Source organism: Suillus clintonianus, assembly GCF_016758775.1.
Source record: "Suillus clintonianus strain FC179 chromosome Unknown DEU56scaffold_138, whole genome shotgun sequence".
Classification (NCBI taxonomy): Eukaryota; Fungi; Basidiomycota; class Agaricomycetes; order Boletales; family Suillaceae; genus Suillus; species Suillus clintonianus.
This window is the reverse complement of record NW_024539362.1, coordinates 1-17434: the sequence shown is the minus strand read 5'-3', so window position 1 is coordinate 17434 and position 17434 is coordinate 1. Positions and strand designations below refer to the sequence as shown.

The 17434-nt window shown below is 49.0% G+C and overlaps 7 protein-coding genes across 7 annotated transcripts; 3 read left to right on the top strand and 4 right to left on the bottom strand.

The window, feature by feature from the left end:
- Positions 1–143: 143 nt before the first annotated feature.
- DEU56DRAFT_747335 (uncharacterized protein) lies at positions 144–2214 on the top strand (the record flags this gene model as incomplete). The annotated part of the gene is made up of 5 exons (XM_041349266.1): positions 144–477; positions 528–680; positions 736–904; positions 954–1746; positions 1801–2214. The coding sequence occupies 5 exons, from the start codon at positions 144–146 to the stop codon at positions 2212–2214; spliced, it is 1863 nt and encodes a 620-aa protein (XP_041202439.1).
- Positions 2215–2568: 354 nt separating this feature from the next.
- Positions 2569–4586, bottom strand: DEU56DRAFT_929012 (uncharacterized protein; the record flags this gene model as incomplete). Its single annotated transcript, XM_041358658.1, has 3 exons — positions 2569–3615; positions 3670–4389; positions 4452–4586. 3 exons carry the CDS (start codon positions 4584–4586, stop codon positions 2569–2571), a joined length of 1902 nt encoding a protein of 633 aa, XP_041202438.1.
- A 631-nt stretch (positions 4587–5217) lies between these two features.
- Positions 5218–7168, top strand: DEU56DRAFT_918592 (kinase-like domain-containing protein; the record flags this gene model as incomplete). Its single annotated transcript, XM_041358138.1, has 10 exons — positions 5218–5247; positions 5300–5365; positions 5418–5603; positions 5653–5683; positions 5746–5783; positions 5834–6034; positions 6084–6296; positions 6352–6606; positions 6677–6823; positions 6872–7168. The coding sequence occupies 10 exons, from the start codon at positions 5218–5220 to the stop codon at positions 7166–7168; spliced, it is 1464 nt and encodes a 487-aa protein (XP_041202437.1).
- Positions 7169–7349: 181 nt separating this feature from the next.
- On the bottom strand, positions 7350–9374 carry DEU56DRAFT_123352 (uncharacterized protein). Its single transcript, XM_041344653.1, has 2 exons — positions 8837–9374; positions 7350–8769 (listed from the first exon to the last, which is right to left on the bottom strand). Exons 1-2 carry the CDS (start codon positions 9077–9079, stop codon positions 7522–7524), a joined length of 1491 nt encoding a protein of 496 aa, XP_041202436.1. The 5' UTR covers positions 9080–9374; the 3' UTR covers positions 7350–7521.
- Position 9375: 1 nt separating this feature from the next.
- Positions 9376–12747, bottom strand: DEU56DRAFT_123473 (Piwi domain-containing protein). Its single transcript, XM_041344654.1, has 6 exons — positions 12036–12747; positions 11513–11982; positions 10406–11463; positions 10248–10355; positions 9981–10192; positions 9376–9924 (listed from the first exon to the last, which is right to left on the bottom strand). The coding sequence occupies exons 1-6, from the start codon at positions 12638–12640 to the stop codon at positions 9528–9530; spliced, it is 2850 nt and encodes a 949-aa protein (XP_041202435.1). The 5' UTR covers positions 12641–12747; the 3' UTR covers positions 9376–9527.
- A 496-nt stretch (positions 12748–13243) lies between these two features.
- On the top strand, positions 13244–14567 carry DEU56DRAFT_761005 (uncharacterized protein; the record flags this gene model as incomplete). The annotated part of the gene is made up of 7 exons (XM_041350489.1): positions 13244–13322; positions 13532–13566; positions 13708–13776; positions 13797–13912; positions 13967–14134; positions 14176–14243; positions 14386–14567. The coding sequence occupies 7 exons, from the start codon at positions 13244–13246 to the stop codon at positions 14565–14567; spliced, it is 717 nt and encodes a 238-aa protein (XP_041202434.1).
- Positions 14568–16789: 2222 nt separating this feature from the next.
- On the bottom strand, positions 16790–17245 carry DEU56DRAFT_747365 (uncharacterized protein; the record flags this gene model as incomplete). Its single annotated transcript, XM_041349267.1, has 1 exon — positions 16790–17245. The coding sequence occupies one exon, from the start codon at positions 17243–17245 to the stop codon at positions 16790–16792; it is 456 nt and encodes a 151-aa protein (XP_041202433.1).
- Positions 17246–17434: the final 189 nt, after the last annotated feature.

The window sequence follows — 17434 nt, the reverse complement described above, 5'->3', positions numbered from 1 at the left end:
CGCCATGCGCGCCAACATGACATAATCCATTTTAATAATATCTTTGGTAATATTTATAATAAAATAATATAATATAGCTACCAATTTGTACTTGGCTCAGCTGCCAGTGACCGTACACACAACGCACATTGCAAACAGTCGCCATGAACAATCGGAACCAGCTTCTGCAGCTCTTGCAGTGTGCTGACCCATCTGGGCTGAAGATTTCACTGGCTGCTATATTCCGCTTCATTAGTCTGGCAACTACACTCAAGAATGATATTCTTTTGGTGCAGCTCGGAGACCAGGATGTCAGCAAACCACCCGCTAATCTCTCACCAAGTATTTCGTGTTTCCTCTCCGCTAGCTGTGATATAATTATGGACGACATTCCTACCTTCTGGTCTGCATTAAAGCATGTCATTTGGAACGAAGACTGCTTTGGTGTCAATGATCACCTTCCAACATTTTCACGATATGGACGCAAGCATGGGATCAGTGTGTATATAATTTAATATCAGTATACTATACTAATGTATAAACACCAGCCCAATACACCCTATATCCACCTAGTCAAACCTGCACTACACCTAGCTGCTCGAACCTCAGAAAGTTAATGACAGCAAACCAGCGGCCAGCTGTGCTGTATACCCTCGCGCTAGGCCCCATTGCCACCTATTCGGTTGATTTGAAATGTGAAGGTGCGTGCTATAATCCATCCAAACTTTCTGCATTCCGCTCATGCAAGCTAACCAGTTTGCAATACTAAATTTCATCACTCCTTTTCGGTTGACCACAAGGTACCCCACGCTAAACGCGAGCGTACATACTATGGCAATGTTCCTAGCATTATTCACATCGGAGGCCACCAGTTTGTTGAGACAGCTGTTGTACGAATGTGGCGCTCACAATGTCTTCTCTCCTGGTAAGCCTTGTCTTGCGCTCCCTTGCCTTCCTTATTGACAAAGTGGCAGGACGTCTATGTCCAATTGTGCACGCCTATATAATGTTGCTCTCTCCAAAGGCGCTTCTCCTCCTCCTGACTTCCCTTTCGGATTTGAGGTAACTGGCGACCATGTATGGAGTGGCATCGTCCAATTGTCCCTCATCGAAGACTTGGGGTTGCGTGCAGAGACTTTGGCTGTGTGCCATGGCGGTGACCACAAAGACCGCTTTACAAAAGCCATTCGAGCCCGAAACTTGCGCATCCAAATGTATGGCCAAGAGGAGCTACGCCACTATTGTTCAAAATGCACCATCCTATACGATGATAATGGCAACGGGGTTCCCACTACCAAGCTATCCGTTGTTGTCACAGACGGCGTCACTGTTGGCCATCCTTGTTGCGGTGTTCATAACTGCCATGACCCATTGCTCAATAACCGGGACCGCTTTTGCCTCAATCACTTGCCACTCGTGAATACATGTGCTATCATTGGATGCAACCGTGTGGTTGTCCCCTCAATGAAGACATGTGACACACCCACCCACCAAGCAGTCGAGAAGGCTTATACTGAACGTGGCCAAGCTCGCTTCCAGCTTCAAGAGCGACTTCAGCGCACTTTTGTCGCTACCCCACCAGACTCTATTCCTGAGGAGGAGTTTCAGGTCGTGTCCGAGGCAACAACTTCACAACAGCCAATGGCAAGGCTTCGTGCACAGTTTGGACGCAAGCGAACTCACAATGAGCAGCTGATTGTTTCCCCTTGCGGAATGATCCTTGCACGAGAAACATTCTTTGGTGCAGAAGGTGTAGCAAGTGTCATTGTGAGTCCATTTCTGCGACACATGAATCATCCTAATTACTGCTATCAACGACAGGAAATGATCAAACGTGTGTTCCGTGATGAGACCATCAAACCGAGTCATATATTCTATGATAACAACTGCACCCTCTCCTACATGGTCCGCGATGATCCTTACTTTCAGAATGTCGGCCTCTCAGTCGATGTGTTCCATTTCAAATGCAAGCACTCGGAAGAAGATCGATGGTGTCAGGAACACTGCAACCCCGCATTTTTTGATGAGTTGAAGGGTGACGATAACACATGGTTGTTCAACTCATCGATAGCTGAACAGACTAATGTGTGGTTTGGAGGTTACCATTCTATATGTCGTGAGATGACCGCTGATCGTTATGCTTTCTTTTTGGATGAGATGATTATTCAGAAGAACCGTCTCTTGAAAGTAAAGCTAGCTAGTCAACAACGGTCACCTGGAAACTGGCCTCTGTAGTTTTTTTTTCGTTTGCAATAGACGGTGTATTAGCCATCCTTTACAACATCCAGTGCATAAGCTGCAACTATCAAAGAGCGCATTGCTGAGGGACACAGACCGGCTCACACAATTCTCTTGACTGAAGCGCATAGAGCAAATACCCTCATGATTTGGACAGATTGTAATCACAAGGGAACGAGATTGTCAAGGTATGCAGGAAATCACGTCCACAGATCATTGTGAAGAGATAAAGGTTTAGCGCTAGGTATATTGCAGGAGTACAAAGTAGAACGTATCAGGTGGTTACAAACCGAAAATGAATCATGAATGAACAAAACTAAAATGAATCATGAATAATAAGAGTTGGTATAGCTAGCCACGCATGCGCGCAAGGCGCTTCTTCACAGCTTTGACTTCCCCCCCTGGCGCAGGGTTTGCCTTCATAAACCTTGAGTACAGACCGTCATCGGTCTTTCCTGCTTCAATGAACTCCGAACGAGATGAGGGAGAAGCAGCTTTCCAGCGCTTGAGGTGATCACTGAAAGTTGATGCGTAGAAGCGTACATCAGGACCATACACATCCTCGAACTTCGTCTTTAGGCTTCTCCCATCATCAACTGCCGCAGCTTCAAAGACATCGGCAACTTCACATGTATAGAAACTTCTTGGCCAGGTGCGTTTGAGATTGAAGGAGTCGACATCAATGGGGTTGCCAGCTGTCAGACCAGTAGGCGATGCTGTGATAGCATCATCAGATTCATCTGAAGCGAGTTTGACGGTGCCCAGTGAATTTCGTTCTGTGATGACAGGAAGACGGAATAAGGGACCAGTCGTAAGAAGGCTATCGTCGGAATCATCTGAAGTAAGCTCGATGGTGCCCAGTGAGCGTTCCACCATAATGGTAGGAGGGTGTGATGATCCACCGGTATTGGTACGTATACGACGGGTAGGGCCATGCTGGTCCTGATGGCGGGCAGCAGTCTTGCGTTTGCCAGGAGCAACGACTTCATCGTCTGAACCGCTAGAGACCTCAATTACTGAACCTAGTCTCTTTGAAGACGTCAGCTTCAGTAGATCACGGTTGTTGGCATTGCGAACAGCTGCACGCTCGGCTTGGAGATTGGTTCGGATGTTTGGGACGCCAGCTTCACTGGCATCACAGCCACGAAATATGGTATCAAAGTCGGGCATGACAGAGACACCGATGTTGCGCACAAAGATATGGTGCATGTCAAGAGTGATGACATGACCCTGGATGATATTGATCCATCTGCTCCTTGCAGTGTTATAGTACTGCAGCATGGAGGAGCCGTCCTCGCCAGCAGTCAAGCCTAGAGCGGAAAGGATGGAGGCAGTCATCCGGAGCTGGGGATAGGTAAATCCATTCTGGACCTCAAACATCTCGGCCTCATTGCCATCCTATAAAATAGCCATCGTGAGGAGCGCTCTATGACTATGGCTTTGAGTACCTACCTTGGACCAGCCATAGGCATGAATGGTGTTGGCTGCACACCGTGCAAGGTCACGCTGTTCAGCATCTCGGGTTTTCTGCTGCTGGAGGATCAGCTCTTGTTCAGCATAGCGTTGCGTGAAGACCGGTGGAAGTTGTGATGGATGGCGAGAATGTGCGAGCATATCAACATCTTCGACAGCACGAGCTTTACCCTTCTTTGTGCGTGTGATAGGAAGTTTGGATGGCCCGGCAGACGATTCTCGAGTGGTTGCAGGAGTCATAGATGTTGGTGGAAGGGTGGCATAAGACGTTTCATGGGGTAGGATTGGGGTAGGAGCACGCGTCTCTAGGTCTGGGGTGGGTTGAATTGAATCTGGGGTGTCCGATGGAGTCATTGAATTACGGTGGTGAGGATTTGGTGGGACCAATAATGCAGGATCGATGGCAGCAAAGCGTTGACGTTCAGCTGGAGATAGCTTATGCTTCTTAAGGTGGCACCCGCCAAAAGCAAGACAGTGCTTGCGGCAGCATTGATGCTCGCAACCAACAGCGACACGGCATGACTTGCAGCCAAGAACAGCGCAATAGTGAGTATTGGAGCTGGCGTCAGGAATGGCGATAGGTGACAATGAGCCAGAACGCAAAGTCGGTGATAGGTCGGGGGGAGATTGGTTCGGCGAAGACTTTGGAGACCCCCACTGAAAGAACTCAGGTTTTCCTGCAGGCGTCTTCTTAGAGCACTAACATAATGAACATTCAATAGGTAGATTCATACCGATGAAATGAAAAAAAAAAACCTTACCATAGCATACCACCGCCCACGGTTGTCGTTCTTGCTTGAACTAACCACGCGCCATGCCAGCTCATCACCACATTCACCACAGACCGACACCCATTCAGGCTTCATAAATGGTGTAGTTGGTGGGACGTCAGACATTGTGGCTGTGTATGCGCGAGAGAGCATAGTCAATAAGTCATGTAGAACTGCTCAGGGACTACATGAGATGCGCTGCAACTGTGAAGCAAGGAGAGACACATACATGAAGCCCTATTGCAGGGAGTACATACAAAAGAATAGAGTTTGCTGGATTTGCTGTTGTGATGAATCATAGGTAAATGCGTCACACGCCCAAGATCCTATAAGATTGAGCTTTACATTGAACTCGTGGTATTAAAGAAAAGAGAAATGGCACGCACTAGTTCAATGAACATACTAATTGTTGTCTAGTTGGTGGCGGGCAATGATATGTGCCTTTGGGAGGTAGTAAGGGAGTGCGCGGGGCGTTTGTTGCAGTTGACGGTGATGGTTGAAGACAAGAGTCGCATGCAGCCATGACGTGCCTTATCTATTGATGATTGGAATACACTGCACCCAGCCAGACCTTATAGATATTGAGACAAATATTAAATAATATTATTAAAAATGGAGGTATTGTTGTGTATTGTTTGGTATCTAGTGGGGCGAAAGGAACCCGTTGGGGCGAAATTCCGAGGTCCCAGACTTTCTGCAAAAACTAGGCCCATATCCTCATGCTGCAGAGGGCTACAGCGACATCTGGCAATGTTCCATGTCTACACACTCTGAATCCCAGCGCCTTGTGAGTTTAGACATGGGTAGCTAAAGAAAGACTCGTCATTAATCATCTCAAGGTCGCTGTCAAATCCATCAGGGTACCTCCACTATGGGATAGGGAAACAGTACAAGCAAAGGCTAGGGTTAGGGCATGGAGTAATTACAGGTCCAATCACTGATATATTTTCTCCCCAGGACATTTGTCGCCAGGCTTATATTTGGATACAGTTGAAGCACGACCACATTCTCCCTTTCGAGGGTGTCACTGAAGGATTTGGGCCGCTTCCTTCACTAGTGTCTCCATGGATGAAAGAAGGATCACTGAACGATTACTTGCAGCGCGAGTTTTCTACGCTGTTGGCCCCTCAAAAGCGAGAGTTGGTAAGTGCCAAATGGCTACTGCACTAGCTATACTTAGTCATGATTTCAGATACAACAAGTGGCTTCTGGTCTTGATTATTGTGTGTCTCGTTCTTAACGAATGTAGCGATTGCACCATATACTAAAGAATATCTCTGATTAGTGCACGGCAGGGGTATTGTGCATGGTGACTTGACACCAGTAGGTCTTATCCTAATCTAAATGTAGTATGTAATTGAATTCTACGACAGTATAATATTTTGGTTGATAGCTCTGGTTCCCTCTGTATCTCAGACTTTGGTCTTTCGATTTTCCTCGCTGAGGCGAAAGCCGACATGTTCAACTCCCATCATGTCGGATCCGCACGTTGGATGCCCCCTGAGGCTCTTAATGATGAATATTCGCCAACCCAATTCTGGGATATATATTCGTATGGCTGTGTGGTGTTGCAGGTTTGTTTGATTGTTAACCCTTGAAATAGCTTCCTTACAATGGTTACAGATCTTCTCAGGAAAGCAGCCTTATCATGATATCAGGAATGTGGCGGCTGTTGTATCAGCAATCGTTAACGGGCGTGAGCCTTTCGATGCCATGCGGAGCTATGGGGAGTATGGACAGCTCTCGATGCTATGCTTCAGTAAGATACCAGCCGAACGCCCGACAACTGGTGAAATTATGCGCCTTCTGAAGGATTTGCCCGATGCAGGACCTAATGTAAGCCTATAAAAACATCTCGTTTTGATCTCACCGTTACCTTCAACTATTCTAGACGAGTGCTACTCGACATCCTGTGCAACAACTCGAGGACGTCTGCTCAACACCGCCAGCTGTTGTTGATGATTCCCGAGACCATTTTGATGTGCAGCCTCCTGCAGAACAGCTCGAGGACATCCGCCCAACACCGCCAGTAGTTGTCGACGATTCCCGAGACCGTCCTGATTTGCAGCCTCCTGCGGAACAACTCGAGGACGTCCGCCCAACCCCACCAGTGATTGTTGATGATTCCCAAGATTATCGTATTGGTGTGCGTGTATGTTTTTCTTTGACGTCTGTGCACTCAGTCCTCTCCAACATACCAATCTTCCTCCATGTAGCATGCAATCTCAGCGCCATCTTTTGCCCTGCGCCGCTTCTTATCACTCTTCCTTCCCTCTCAGCCCGATGCTGATGTCGCACATCCATGGCGAAGGTTTTTCTCTCGTCGCGCTCCTAGTGCTCGTACTGTCGGTGACCCCACATCGGTCTGTTCTGTTCTACCCTTCTCTTTCTCGTACTCATTCGTTCCAAAGCTTGTGTTCGTCGCTCGACCATGGACCTCCCCGCCTACGGTAGAAAAGTCACCGACCCGAGCTGTGACACCATTGTTACAGTCATCACATCCGCAGGCAGCTGTTACCACTGCAACATCCTCGACATTGCCACCCCCACCTCCACATTCAGTTCCTCTTTCCATAACCACTGCTCCTGCAGACACACCAGTTCCAGAACGGGCTGGATGTTGCACTCGCTTTTGGTGTTGTATCCGGCGTTGTATCTGCTGTAGTGTCTGCCGCAGGCCCAAAGGATCTTCCGATGATCGTTCCTAAGACCGTCCATCCTTTTCAGTTCGTATTCCTCTTATTCCATCAGGATAATATCTGGGGGAGCAATTTGCCTCGTAGCGCCACGCCAACGCTATTGTGCCTGGGAGATTCTAAGCAAAGTAGAACCTGCCGGTGTCATTATGACGTATTAACACCGATGCATACTTAGAAAAGGAGACTACAGACTCGAGGGGCTTTCGTAATTTTTGCAAAGCAGAACCTACTATGCAGGTAAATACATTCATCACAGAGCTCCCTTGCTCGTCTCCACTTCCCATATTCTAAATATTGATGGCAACATCCTGTATATGTGTATATCTTGAGCTGACTAAGTCTCTGCAGTTGCACCTGCAATATCAAGGGACTGCAGAAGATCTGAGATGGTCGAGACGCCTTTGAACACCGGGCCACGCGTACGGGGGATCGCCATTCATTGACATGTGTTTGTGGTAGAGTCTGTGGACGCAAGGGAGCATAGAGAAGATGATCCGTGCGACAACTTCAGCATCCATTACCTGAGCGGACTCCACATGCCATTCTTGTAGGGATGTATGTTGAAATGACTCCGCTGTAGGGTCGACATCGATATTTACTGCGTCTATCCATAATTCGAGCCTACGTAAGTGGGGGCATTGACGGAGCGCTGCGAACAATCCGCGGAATGTAATGGTACCGCGAGTCTGACGATTGTCTTCTAATTCCAGACGGCGGAGATGCGGCCAACTTGACATGGCTTCCAAAAAAATATCATTGTCAAGGTGGATACAGCAAAGAGGAATATCGAGCCGCAGAATCCGGAGCTGTGTGAAACAACGGAAGTGTGTAATTGTCAATGAGCTGCCCGGCGGATTGTGGACTCCTGAACTGCGGCTGCAGCGCATACCAATGTGTTCAAGGGTCTGGCATGCTTTGCACTGGGACAGCACGCGAACGAGCCGTTCAACCTCTGCCCAAGAGAAATGCCAGACAGACATCGAGAACATTTTCAGCGAAGGGAATTCTGAGTGTTGCATGAGTGCCGTGACGTATGTATCCGTTGCAACATCCAAACAAAGAGTTGTGAGGTTGAGAAAAGGTCCGAAACTGATATTATTGTTGAGGTGCAACGGGAAAGGGTCTATCATCCCCCCACAAAGCGTGACTTTGAGAAGGGTAGGGAGGTTGGAGAGATGCTCCCATGCAGTCAAGTTGAGGGGTGGACAAGAAAGCGTTACAAGCCGCTTGCACAAGCGGAGACTGTCAGACAACAGCGACCGTCCGTCTGCTGTCTCCTCATTAGGGTCATGGAGGTTTATGCTCTCCAAAGCAGCACAACGGGTCGTAATAACTTTTAAATCCGGATAAGTGACCTCTAGGGAACAACGACGCAGCGTCGGGGACAAGAATATATCCGAGTATCTTATCGCATGTGGAATCGATAACGACAACAGTCTCGGGAACATGCATGGCACCGTGCACGCGAGGACTGGGAGAAGGTGAAAATAGTCGTCTTGTAACCCTATATGCATCGAACGCACACGGGCAGCGTGACGCAAGAATTGACGACCTTCATTCTCCGATAATGGTTCAATGCCTCGAAAGTATGGGGGATTAAACCTGCAGTACTGTGTTTAGATGTTCGGTCAACGGTGAGCTAATGAGCGAAAGGAGATCAGAACAGAGGACACTGACCCCTTTTTCACCGCAATATATCATTGGATATAGCCTGGTTACACAGCCTAGCAGTGGTATTAACCCATACATGTCAGCCCAAAGTTCATTCATTGCAGGCTCGTAGAATGTTTTGCATGTTGTTGCAAGTGCTGCAACACATCGCCGCGCGAATACATCCTCGCGATACGACCGGCCCTGGATTTTATTCACGTGCGCGAATATCTCCAGAAGGATTTCGCAAATGTGTAGAGCCCGGTGCATCAGTCGGGCGTCGATGGAGTATTTAGTGCAAGAGTCCTAGAGATGTGGGTTGCAACATGAACATGAACAATTTTGCAAGCGGAGTCGGTGAAGCGTCGGAGACCACAACACGACTCCGACTCTCCGAGCGTCGGAGGTCAGTGGTCACGGTGCTCCAATCATTATCCATTCAGTTCTAACTTACGTACTTACTTTCAAATGAGCCATGACCTCTCAAATCAAGCGTTGACGACAGTGATGGACCTAACGACAGCTGAGGCCTGTTTTGTGCGACGGAGTTCCGCTAAAGTTGATGTGGAAGAGGGCATGTAAAAATGAGATAAATTATGGGGCTGCAGCGCTGCATGATGTACAATTCAAAAGCAGTATGAACTCTAACTCTCCACGTGCACGTGGTACATGATGATCACAAGAAACTCAAATACAAGTACAACTCGCAGTAGCCATATCAGATATAAAACATACTAGCCCGCAAATCGTGGTGCACGCCCTCTCCCCATGCCTTCTTCGCCTCCTGGAACACGCGAATCTTCTCTTCCTCCTTGTCCACTTTCCCCCTCCCCTTTCCTTTTCCTGATACGACAGAGCTTGATACCTTGTCATCGGAACTCAAGAAGTCGTTCAAGTAACATCTCCCTCTCTCGCATGCCAAATCGGCGTAGTATGCGGCTGGGACAAGACTCACCGCCTTGGTGGCACGAGCATACAGGTAACTCGCAGTGTGCGTACCCTGCTGCAGCTCATCTGCACCGAGGCGATTCTCATCATACACCACAATGTAGTGTGTTGCCTTTACGTGGCCTTGCAAGCCGGCATGAGCTTGAAGGTAAAAATCATAGCCGAACCTAGGGTAATCAAAACGTAAGAATAATTAAATTGTGGTCAAATAGAAGGGCCGTACACTGCAGTGATGCCTCTATCAACGACGGTTCCTGGACGAGTGTTACCGTTCCGGTCTGCGAACTGGGACTCGGTCGACCAGAACTTGGCATGGTGGCGCTTTCCACAAATGATGATCGTCAACAATGGACGATACGGCTTCCTCTGCGGGACCCTCTTAAATGCCTCCAGGATCTTAGGGAGCTCTTCCTCCAACACAGTATTGTATTGGCCCTGTTCGTTCAACATTAGCGAGCGACTTCGGGACCAAAAGCAAGGCCTATCTCACTTCAGACACACCATCCCTGTAAACAAAGACCCGGTCTGGCAGGGTTTGGTTCTTCTCGTTGTAAAACATGAGCCGCTCGATCATCATAGCAGCCAAGTCCGTAATCATCTACAATGAGCGGATGAGAGTTAGGGCGACAACATTAGGACGTAGCCTACCTCTTTCTTGGTCTCCTGACACCTGAGACTTGCTGGGAATTGGACGAAAGAACTATCGACGCTCGCGACAACGGCGGCAATCGATGGTGTGCCTTCAATACTGCCAGGACCGGGGTGCGTAACGTCCATACCCACGACCATCGTCTTGGCCTTCGTCAACCATCCCAAGCTCTCCGCATCGAGCACATGGTTGATACCTCCGAGTTTCGTGTTCAACTTGAGAGCGACGTTCGAGAAGTACTGATCTTGTTTATTGGGGTCCCGTCCCACCACCTTATCTGCAAGCATGTGTATGGTGTGGACGCCCAACTCGACGTCACAGATCCGCTTTATGCCCGGATAAATGTAGTTGTCCCGTCGAGAGAGGATGACGAGTATGAATGTCGGTTTTCCTCTCTCGATAACGTTTTCCTTGATCTTCTGACGAATCGAGTCCAGCGCCTGCTGCCTGCCTGGGTCATCGGCGCGAGGGATGAGCGATTGGGCAAGCTTGACGGGCTGTGACCCCAGTGATATGCCGCTATTGCGGCATTTCTCACCAAAGCCCCTCCAAATAGCTGTTAAATTCGGGTCGTCGGCCCCGCTGAACACGCTTCGCCCGTCCTTCTCTCTGACGACAAGTACCCACCAGCTCTTGATGGCTCCGCCGGCATGGAACTTGACGTCAACAATGTTCCAACTGCCGTTGCTGACATTGAGTGGTTTCCCCCCTGCTTCATAGCTGAGGCGAGGTGGGGGAAGTTCACGTGCAGGGATGACCGCCATATTGTTGTCCACTGAGATGCCGAAGCTGCTCAAAGGACTGCCCAGCGTCTCGGGAGTAAATCCAAGAATAGGAAGACCGCGTTCAACAATGGCTTCTGCGTTAACTTTGGGCGGATTGCAGGCGAACCGAATCATGTTGGCAGTTTCTTTATCATTGAGACGCCCTCTGAATGGCTGCCCGGGCTCGATTTCGCATAGTTCGGCTGGTACGTAGATGGAGAATTTCGAATTCGGACCTGAGATGTCAACGACTGGAAGGTCGTCTGCATGCCTCAGCGTGATGTGGGGGTACTCTGCTTAAGAGTTAGCGAGCGGATAAAGAACATAATAAACGAAACGAACTTCTCTGGAAATACTCTTCAACAGATATCTTGCGATCGTATTCGTCGCAGTAAAAAGTCGTCCTCCTAGCAGTCGTTGACATGATCTTCTTGATCGGTTTCTTTTGCTTGTACCCTAGATGTCTCGTGGTCACCTTGAGCTTCTGGGTAAAGTGCTGTGGCATGGCGCCATCAGACGACCGATCGAATGCCATGATGGCCTCGGCGAGGTTGCCCGGCTTGTAGAAGGCAGTCATACAGACACCGACGTTCACCATGAGTGCTTTATATGCAGGTCTGGCAGACGTGAATAGGCCTTTCCAGGCCTCCAAGCCAAGCGCAAGGTCAAAGCGCTCTTGCGAGGGAAAGAAGTAGCGATTCTTGCCCACACGAACTCCGGTACGCGCTGCATGCGTTTGAAGCACGAGGTTCACAGCGCTTACGATTGGCTGGACGTCGTAATCCCGGGACACGATGTTGCCGTTGAGATACCTGCACATCATGGATTAACGCGAGAACAAATGAGGTACTTTTCTATAACTTACTCAGTGAGCGGTGCAACATCCAAGTCAGCCGTGTGGATAATTGCGAAAGTATACGTCTTGGGTCTAGCATTTGGACGAGCTTCTCCTTCCTCGTAATACTGAACTTGCACGTCAAGGGGCTGAGGCAACTTTTCGGACGACACAAGCCTCTGGCTACTGTCGTGTGCGATGAACGGCGCATACTGTTTCCAGCTTTGGTCTAGGAGCTCGAAAAGGCGTGCACGAATGCGTTTAACGTCTGTGGATGGCGTAATTTCGACATGGTAGTCGTAAATGTGTTCTATGTCAAGCTTGACATGAAAAAAATTAGCACGTAATGTAATTTTACGGCCAAGGGTGCCGTAGCCAGGCCGGTGAGGGAGCTCAGGGTTGAAGGTGAGTTTGTTGAAAGAAGAGACCAGCTGATCTAAGGTAGCGAGACGTTGGTCTACAGATGCAGGGCCCCGGAAGATCAAATCTCCTGGTACTCCCCCTCTGGAACCACCGCCATAACCGCCCCTCTGACCAGAGCCTCTTCCTCCACTGAACCCACCAGCGCCCCCTCGAGGGAGGCCACCAGGGTAGCCGCCTCGGGTACCACCTCTGCCACGTAAAGGGTTGCTCATGAATGCTGTTGAAAAATATGATGTGTTCGTGGTTGTATGAGAAGAGGAATGAATCACCAAAGGGCGAGTACTTATAGTCGCGGATTGATCGTGGGTAGCGCTTTCGAAGTTGCCGTCGTGAGTCGTAACAACTCATTGTATCGTTTCGGGTCCGCAGTGGTTCCGCAGCTTCCTTACAACTGACGTGGCAGTTCCTGAGAGCGTGAACTAATAATATGGGACCAACGATACGTAGTCTTTCGTTGGCAGACCAAATAGATTCTAGAAGGAAGATAGTCGTTCCTAAATGATACGACAGAACAGCTTCTGCGTAGGACACCAACCCGTACTAGTTTTGGTTGAAGATCAGAAGAGTCAACACGGTCTACGAAACTCACCAAAAAATCGACTTGACGGGAAGTCACATTGGGTGACAGAATCGAATAGGAAACTATCGCATTATCCAGAGCAGGTGCTTTTCAGATCGTGTCAAAGACCATTCTTCGCAGTCCTGGGTTGTAGAGAATCCAGACGAGTCCTTCGTGAGAGTGTTACAGAGCGCTTGTCGGATTTTGCCGTTCCAGGTTTTTATCGACATATTCAAGTTGTGGCAGATTACCCATCATGCATCATGGGGAACAGCTAGAAATACCCGTTGTCATTGATGGTGGAGCGAACGAGGGCGGCCTGGTTTCGGCCATTCGTAAGTTACTGTTTGCAAATCTCAATCGCGGCAGGCACCCTCATGGTTGAGCCATCATGCAGGACATTGAGAATGTTGTCGAACCGACAAGTTCGATTATGCTGCCTCTCGTGCTGCGTTTCTAACGTTGTTGCCACTCTTGGGCCCGAACTGGGGTCTGAATTAATATCATGTACTCTCTGCTTAGACGTTGGACTTTGAACTGCTAGATATCTGGCAGCCACAAAGTACTACTACAACTAAAGTTCTTCACATCTGTCCACATCGCGTTCTATGCGACGTGCTGAAACACATGCACCATTCATGTGCATGTATCCTGTCGTCCATCGTTAGATTTTCACTACGTCATTGCTCGTTAACAGCGATTTCTTTTTTTTGCATATAGGAAACACCTCAGGCCTCATCGATCGACCGCAAGTGGTACTCCGGTGCTTCTACCTTAGCTAAACACTGGGTCCGTGCGCCTCCTTAAAGGATCTGCGCCTTGAGGATTCGCAATTCACTCGTTCTCTTCTTCTCCTTCGCGTGTACCCCGCGTCCTTTACCGCGTCCCCCTCATTCGAGCCTCAAATTTCAACTAAAACGTATAGGTAGCTATCCCTCTGTTCCAGTAGACCACCCCTCACAAATCATTCTCCATCTAGACTACTTCTAAAGCTCAACAAGATCCATCACCAGCCACCCATGTCCAACATAGATTCAGACAGTTTTGTCGATATTCCTTCCTCTCTCGATTTCGGCAGCGACATCTCAAAAGACGCGACGAAGACGGCTGTCGTCTCACCTTCCACAACTCACGGAGAGAGCGAAAAGTAGCCCTCAGACATTCCTGATGACTGGAAACCTCCCTCAGAGCCTCGCGCTCTGCGTCGCTTTACCTTCCTCTGCAAATTGATTCTCCAACAGCTCGATCTCGAGGAGGTATGGCAAGTGGTGAAAAAGGAAAATGGCTGGAAGACGTATAACCAGCGCGTGCACGATGAGGTGGTGGGACTCCGAGTGGGCGTGAGTATACCGTTCATTTTCATTCCGTCTTGCAGGACTAACATAATTCTTTTCGTAGCAAGTGTTTGTATTGTTGGCGAGTCTTGCATGCCTGATGAGTCCATGGGCCGCCAAACACCTCAGACCAATTCCCGTGGCGTCTTATCTGGCGATGCTAATCTCGTCGTTCCTGTGGTCTGGTATGGGACTAGTTTTCCAGGCGGTTTTTGGGTCATCCTCCATGTTGCTGGAGCTATGTGAATCTTATGAGGAGGTAGAGGTTTGTTTTGAAGTGTCCAGCTCTGCCATTAACCCGAATAATTTTCTCAGGACAAGAAGCCGTTCAAATTGGATCGTTACGAGGTCCTGATGTACCTCGGATCATTTCGCGCGGCGCAGTTCTGTCTCGCCTGCTCTTCGGGGTTCGGTTCATCTGGAACAAATATGAGAGCCAGATCGAAAGCTTCCATCGCTTCCTCAAGCTGTTGGTTGCCGTAGAGGGCAATGCCCTTAGAAATGTACCCGAAGAGCGAGGGTTGTATGGCAATCGACTATGCAAAAAAAGTGTCGTCAACGGCATTGTAATAGGTAGACCTGGCAAAGTGTCTGACCTTGGCTGCGTCTTGAAGAGCATTATCCCACTCGGAGATTCGCGCGCTTACAATCGAGCGCATGAAATAGTGATCATGGCGGTTGTCATCTTCATTGATCATCTGGGTCAGCAGGACTTCAGCGGTATGCAGGTCTCCAGCAATGCATGCATCATAGATAACTTCTGGGACTTCGACAGTTTGAGAGGGACGATTGCTTCGATTGTCGGGATCGCCATTTGGCTTGTCATTATTGATATGTGTGAATAAAATGTACAACAATAATGGGTGAGAGCTTACCTGCGTGTCACCAAGAGTAATGAATTGCTCTAGAGGTGTTTCCTCATCGTCCACTCCCGATTCCTCTGTCTTGTGTTGCCCAAGTATATCCTTGATAGACCAGAGCCGAACTTTCCCAACATTGTCTCCACTCACGAGTAGTTTGCCATTGGGTGATATTGCGACACAGACAACTGTTGTGGTGTGTTCGAGTGGCTGACCTATCTGGTGGCGTGTAACTGTGCTCCACAGCCGCACAGTATTGTCGTCCGGGGCAGTGGCAATGAAGAAACCATCAGGATTAACAGCGAGCGAGTAGACTTGGCTAGGGTGAGTGCAAGGTTGACCGACCACTTTTCCATTTGACGAGTTCCAAAACTTGACTGTTCCGTCACTTGATGCACAAAGAAGCTGCCAGCCATCATGCGACCACACAACGCTTCGAACATATTGGACAGTGTTGATCTGGAGAAGAAGCTCGGGTTTATCGGTGCGCCAAATTCGGATGGTGTAGTCCGACGTGGCTAATTTTAGCCCATCCGGGCTGAATGCAACACTCATCACCCAACCCTGATGATGGAGTGTTGCGAGAACAGCGCCAGTGTCCACATTCCATAAAACAACTGATGAATCAGCCGAGCCACTGGCGAGTTTTTTGCCATCCGGAGAGAAGCACACCGCGTTCACCCGATCTGTGTGCTTCATCAGCGAATCAATCTGCTTACTCTGGACATCCCAGATGATGATGGCGTTGTCCGTTCCACCACTTGCAATCGTCCTCTCGTCTGGCGATACGGCAACTGATAGCACTTCACCCTTGTGTCCATGAAATGACCCTCCTACCAATGCTCTTTTCTGTACGTCCCACATTTGTAGGGTGAAGTCAGATGAACCAGTGACGACCCGTTGGCCATCTTTGAAGAATGCGACTGCATTCACTGACTCTGTGTGAAATTTCATCATCCCTCTTGGCCCTGATAGCCCATGTATAATCCGCGCTCGTCGCATACTGTGTTGACCTAGACGGAGTGATATGCAGTCAGTACTACCATTTCGAGTTGACGAGGAGCGTACGCTGAGAATATAGTTGTGTTTTGAATATTGTGTGGTGAGTAGTGCGGGGTTTTCCTCATAAATCAACTCATGTAGGCGCTTGTGCACGGTTTTTCTTGGCTCCGTGTTACCACACTGCCACAACTTGAATCCCATGTCAGTTTTCACCGCCCCCTTTCAGGCACCCTGTCCCACCATTAACACCCTCATCCCACCTGTGACTCCCACGTATCCCTTGTAATTAGAGGCGGATGTAGGGTGCCTGGGCGCCTCTAGTTACAGGTAGATAGATCAAAACAGCGCTCGGACGGATAATTGTTCAGTATTTAGCGTGGGTACTTAGCAAAAATCAACTATAATGCGTCACCGGCGTGCTATTAATATCGTTGCCTTCGGCAATATGACGTTCCTGGCCCCGACACCGTTCGGCAAATCCCGCAAACCTTCGTGCTCGCTGTCTGCCACAGCGAGCTCGCAATCCAAGCGTTCCCTCAACCGCTTCGCGTCGGATTTTTTTTCAAACGAACATATGTCATTATGTAGACTACTCTATTATGTAGACTACTCATTAGACACCTCCTCGTCGCTGTCTTCGATGAATTCAACACTGGTTGCTTTGCTTTGCTTCTGCCTCTCAACCTGCTTGCCCCTGCGTGATCTCCGAGGCCTCTTAGCGCCGTCGGCCATGGTGGTATCTGTAGCACCATCAGTAGCAGGTGCTTTGCGCTTACGCGTCTTGCCTGCATCCGAGCGCTTCTTGCGTACCGTGCCTACCACCTCACCTGCATCCGAGCGTCGTTGAATGTCCACGCGAAGGTCCTCGAGTTCACGTCGGTTGAGCTTCTTCCAATGACAAGCGCCTGTCACCAAAGCATCACGAAGAGTGCGCACTTCAAGCACGGTGTGCATGTGAGAAGGTGCAAGGAAAGGGAGACCCTCTGGCCAACCATCTAGCTTGACTCCATAGACCAGGACAATAGCCTTCTCGTAGTTTTGATAATTCATGGTGAGGTCCATTCTTCCCGTCGCGCGTCCTGATGAAACATCAGTTGTGATAAACGTGAATGAGGAAAAATACATACGAAGTTTGCTCATCATGAGCGCAGCGGCTTGCTTTTGCAGGGAGGCGAGATCTTCGCGCTCAGATATATCTAGTTATACAATGGATCAGTTTATAGATGGATGAAAAATTAATCAACGTACTTT

Coding starts and splice junctions, on each gene's coding strand:
- DEU56DRAFT_123352 (XM_041344653.1), bottom strand. CDS start 9,079: ATGCACCGGGCTCTACACATTTGCGAAATCCTTCTGGAGATATTCGCG. Junction 8,770..8,836: donor TATATTGCGGTGAAAAAGGG/GTCAGTGTCCTC, acceptor ATCTAAACACAG/TACTGCAGGTTTAATCCCCC.
- DEU56DRAFT_123473 (XM_041344654.1), bottom strand. CDS start 12,640: ATGAGCAACCCTTTACGTGGCAGAGGTGGTACCCGAGGCGGCTACCCT. Junction 11,983..12,035: donor GATGTTGCACCGCTCACTGA/GTAAGTTATAGA, acceptor CATGATGTGCAG/GTATCTCAACGGCAACATCG. Junction 9,925..9,980: donor GATAGAGGCATCACTGCAGT/GTACGGCCCTTC, acceptor TGATTACCCTAG/GTTCGGCTATGATTTTTACC.